We start from the raw sequence: 5,000 nt of genomic DNA, 5'->3' as shown, positions 1-5,000 counted from the left end.
AATGTTTCTCTTTGTGTTTGCCTCTCTTCCTCTATCTCTCTTTCTCTCTCACCCTCTCTCTCTCTTCCTCTCTCTCTCTCTCTCTCTCTCTCTCTCTCTCTCTCTCTCTCTCTCTCTCTCTCTCTCTCTCTCTCTCTCTCTCTCACTCTCTCTCCCTCTATCTCTCTCTCTCTCTCACCCTCTATCTCTTCCTCTCTCCCTCTTTTCTCTCCCTCTCTCTCTTCCTCTATCTCTCTCTCTCTCTCTCTCTCTCTCACACACTCTCTCTCCCTCCCTCTCTCTCTCTCTCTCTCTCTCTCTCTCTCTCTCTCTCTCTCTCTCTCTCTCTCTCTCTCTCTCTCTCTCTCTCTCTCTCTCTCTCTCTCTCTCTCTCTCTTCCTCTCTCTCTCTCTTCCTCTCTCTCTCTCTCTCTCTCTCTCTCTCTCTCTCTCTCTCCCTCCCTCTCTCTCTCTCTCTCTCTCTCTCTCTCTCTCTCTCTCTCTCTCTCTCTCTCTCTCTCTCTCTCTCTCTCACTCTTTCTCTCGCCTCTGCTATCTCTTTCTAGCAGATCTTCTTACCGCTACTCCGGACCTGACCAACGCGGCGGCCATGTACCGCGGGCCCGTGTACGCGCTCCACGACGTCTCGGACAAGATCCCCATGACAAACTCTCCCCTGTTGGACCCACTGCCCAACCTCAAAATCAAGGTGTACAACTCCTCGGGTCTGGTCACCCCGCAGGACGACCTGGGAGGCGACTTCACTTCCAAACTATCTCCCAAGGTGTGTGGAAGAGAGGGATAACCCATTCAGACTGAATTCATTATACTTATCACCGGGCCGGAGTTCATCTGGTATTCCAGAAAGTCCTCCTGAATCCTATTAGCATGTGTTCGCCTCAAAGGTTTGACGTGAATGTTTCATGAGCGAGATGTTATTATACATTCTCCACCTCAGACCGGATACAGGGTGTCTGGAAGTAGGGGCCGCCGTACGGACGAGTAAAGACGTGGATATCAACTGATAGATTATTGTAAAGCTCAAATCACACAGCCCTGTCAGGACGGACACAAAGTAATGTTTTTCAATTTAAGCTTTTAAATGTCAATCCTGGTACAACAGTGTTCTTTGCTGCACTAAAACAAAATAGATATGATTCTATGGCACTCTGTTTGCTTTGGGTTTTGTCTGGTTTAAGGTGCTGGTCGCCTCTTAACCTGTGGCACCATTGTTTTAAACATGTAAAAGCTTAAATACATAGATATTTGTTGTTTTCATCCTGCTTCATTCACAGCTGAATCAAATGTGTCAACAAAAAAATCCACTAACGCATTTCCTATGTGTTCGCTAACAAAGGTAGTCTGGGATCTGCATTACTCTTATGCCAAATAATTTGTTAGACTGTATGCTAGGATCGTGTTTAAATATTTTCCTTAATGGATTTACAGAAAGTGAATTGACTGACTTATACTGGATTCTGTTCGAGTGTATGGGCCTTTTTGTGTAACTGAAGCCTCGGCTGTATTCATTATTGATATGGACTGGAATTCATATTATCCGTTAATGCCAGCACTCCATAATACCTAACTGTGCTGTAGGCCTCTTGAGCCATCTACCGGTTTCAATATTTTACGAAATATACATTATATATTACTTAACATAAGTCTATTGAACTTATAATGGCCCTTAGGCCCATTAGTCATTGTATTTAATTCATTGTGTTGCATAATATTTTAATGGTTTTAAAATGATGATTGTTTCTTTAAAATATAACATCGATATCCTATATACTATATACATTCAGAAAATAATCGTAAATAAGTGTAAAATGAAAGAATAAATATGCTGTTGCAGACTTTTTAATATAAGGCTGGGGAGACAGAGCCAGTTTTGAGCGCTGATATAAAAGTACATTGTGTTGTGCCAGACCCCTTCTGGAAGCTTCTTCCAGTTATACGGTGCATTAAAACTAAAAGCTGCTCGGATGGCACCCAGGGAACAGTAAAGCGGTCCACCCATGAGTGTCCAGCAAAGCGCTGGACGCTAGGTCAGGGGTTCGGGAAAAAGCCAGCGAAGGGACAGCGGTGCAGAACTTTTATCATATAAAACATGGGTTTAGGCTGCGCAGACTTTTGCTGTTACAACGTCAAACAAAGCTGTAATCTGATCGCACGCATTTTGAGAGGTCAGCGTCTTCGAGGTGGAGCATCCGAGCTTTCCGCTATGCCATAGGTGAGCACCAACACCGGGTTGGGTTTCAGCACTCAGCATCGGCACTGCCGATGCCGAGAGCATGTGTTGGTTCATAACAAGGGTCGACCGGTGTCGGAGGACCTGAGAGCGCGAGTCGTCTCGGAACACAGGAGCACATCAGGGGTTTATTTTGGCTCCAAAACTGTTTGCGATGACGATCACGCCGATGCTGAACGTTCTGTTACCCCCCCCCCCCCCCCCTGTTGCCTAGGTGACCCAGTCCCTCCTGGACAACAGCGACACCATGAACCTCAGGAACCAGAGCCTGGCCAGGACACGGGACCCATCGTGCACCGCACACGGCTCCTTCAACTACCAGGGGGGGCACCTCATCGTGCCCAACTCTGGTACATTGGTGGACGCACGCACGCACGCACACATGCAGACATACACACACACACACACACACACATGCACACATCCACACAACGATACACACACATGCACCAACACACACACACACACACACACACACACACACACACACACACACACACACACACACACACGTGCACAAACACACACAAAAGCATCAACACACTCACGCACACAGACATGCACACACACAAACGCACACACACACATGCACACACATTCAGAAACGCACACAGACACACGCGCACGCACACAAACACATGCAAAAACACAAGAAGGGGTTTATTGACAGAAGTCGTGTCGGATATAGCTTCCCGGAGATGTGGGGGTGGTTCGTTGCCATAACAATATTGGATCTCCAAGTTAAGATTTGAGCCTGATCAACGTTGCACTAATACTCTCTCAGGTTTTTGGTTCGCATATTTCAAGGTTGTGAGTTTGAATCGATGTTTTTTGGTTCACATCAGCGAGTTCTTCCCTTGTGCTCCATGGAGGGGCCACTGCTCTTATAGGGAAATGTTTGGTTTAATGTTAATGCAGAAGACATATTTCCCAGTGAAATAAATACTGAGTTTTATCCTGATGCAGATCTCCAAAGTTAAAGCCTAAAACCCAGGAATGACGACGACATGAGCAAATAAAGTGGGGTTCTATAACTAATGCATTGTACTACCTCTTTTGATACTAGTTTAGCCTGATATAGTTTGTGGGAAGTACAAGGGCAAGCGATGAATACAATTTGATCAGTTTTGGTCAGTTTAAGTTGATTAAAGATAGACAATGGACACATTTGAACAGAGAAAGTGGTGAAAGCAGTGGACATGGGACATAGAAATTGTCGCCAAACAAACAGATTAAGGACAAACATGAACATTTAATTATAATTCATGATTAAATGTAACAATCACTTTAGCTTCACATAAAATGTAGGACAACCCTATTGGTGGGCTGTCCTAATGAAGATATTTTACAGTTTATTCAGAAACTTAATTTGATGTGCCCAATGCCACTCTGCATCGTGTGATTATTAAGTATTATTAGATGAAAGTGTTATTTTTTCTAATATTGGCATTCATGTCTTTCCCATTTTATTCCAAAATCCTTTCATCCATCCCCCGCCATCCCTCCCTCCCTCCCTCCCTCCCTCCCTCCCTCCCTCCCTCCCTCCCTCCCTCCTCCCTCCCTCCCTCCCTCCTGCAGGTGTGAGTCTGCTGGTCCCAGCAGGAGCAGTACCGCAGGGTCGGGTCTATGAGATGTATGTGACCGTGCACAGGAAGGACAGCTTAAAGTAAGTCTCTCTGCCCCCCCCCACTCTCTCTCTCTCTCTCTCTCTTCTCTCTCTCTCTCTCTCTCTCTCTCTCTCTCTCTCTCTCTCTCTCTCTCTCTCTCTCTCTCTCTCTCTCTCTCTCTCTCTCTCTCTCTCTCTCTCTCTCTCCCTCTCTCTCCCTCTCTCTCCCTCTCTCCCTCTCTCCCCATCTCTTTCTCTATGTGGGTGGTCGTAGAGGCCTGGGTGCAGCATTTGACATGAGCTCATGACACACAGCGAGGGGTTAATCCTTAGTGTGCACAGTGACATCCTCACTCTGGGATCCTGTCTCCTGAGTCCTTGTAATGATGGAAGAGTGTCACAAAGGCAGTTTACATTGAGATGGTCGTACCCGGGTTAGGGTAAAGGTCGGCACCTGCAACCACATGATTTAAAAACCATCGGCAATAAGGAGTATATTATTGTGCAACTTATGCAATCTAATTATAAAGTAACATAGACATATAATCTCTCTCAAAGTTGACCTTTGGGAGATATCGAGTTTCTGGCTGATTATATCCACTTCGCTGCTCCTAACTAAATTAGAAAATGATAGAATATATTGCGACCCTCAACATGTTTCTATTAGTTACAGTGATTGCACATTTCATTTAATTTCATATGAAGAGGGAGTGAGAGTGAGAGAGAAAGAGAGAGTGAGTGAGCAAGTGAGTGAGTGAGCAGGTAAGAGAGTGAGCAAGTGGGAGAGAGAGAGAGAGAGAGAGGAGAGAGAGAGAGAGAGAGAGAGAGAGAGAGAGAGAGAGAGAGAGAGAGAGAGAGAGAGAGAGAGAGAGAGAGAGAGAGAGAGAGAGAGAGAGAGAGAGAGAATAAGTAAGCAGTCTGCAGCATTAAACACACTCAGGGAGTGTTAGCCATAAATTGCCTGTTACACCATAGGTCAGAACACCTTGTAGATATCCTTGTAGGCACCCACCCTGCCCTCTGCCTTCTCCCCAAGTCAATAGTACGTGCTCTATGCTTTATCTAGTCCATGCAACATGCGACAGCCTTACAGCCTCAATCTCCTCATCTCGATCAATACAGAGACATAATCAAGAGTCCGCCATCGACCTGGGCTGGGACGGGT

The 5,000-nt window shown here is 45.8% G+C and overlaps 1 protein-coding gene across 4 annotated transcripts in view; it reads left to right on the top strand.

Moving 5' to 3' along the window:
• The window catches only part of LOC115545092 (netrin receptor UNC5C), a 159,126-nt gene that overhangs the window by 136,197 nt on the left and 17,929 nt on the right, over positions 1–5,000 (top strand). For 2 of the 4 annotated variants that reach the window (XM_030357904.1, XM_030357902.1), the window contains 3 exons: positions 548–762; positions 2,444–2,579; positions 3,808–3,895. In XM_030357904.1, the coding sequence (XP_030213764.1) occupies positions 548–762; positions 2,444–2,579; positions 3,808–3,895 (439 nt within the window). Of the gene's footprint in view, positions 1–544; positions 763–2,443; positions 2,580–3,807; positions 3,896–5,000 lie in introns of all 4 variants that reach the window. The other 2 variants (XM_030357901.1, XM_030357903.1) reach the window with 1 other exon arrangement.

This window comes from Gadus morhua, chromosome 6 (genome assembly GCF_902167405.1).
Source record: "Gadus morhua chromosome 6, gadMor3.0, whole genome shotgun sequence".
NCBI classification, from domain to species: domain Eukaryota; kingdom Metazoa; phylum Chordata; class Actinopteri; order Gadiformes; family Gadidae; genus Gadus; species Gadus morhua.
This window is presented reverse-complemented; position numbering and strand designations above follow the sequence as displayed.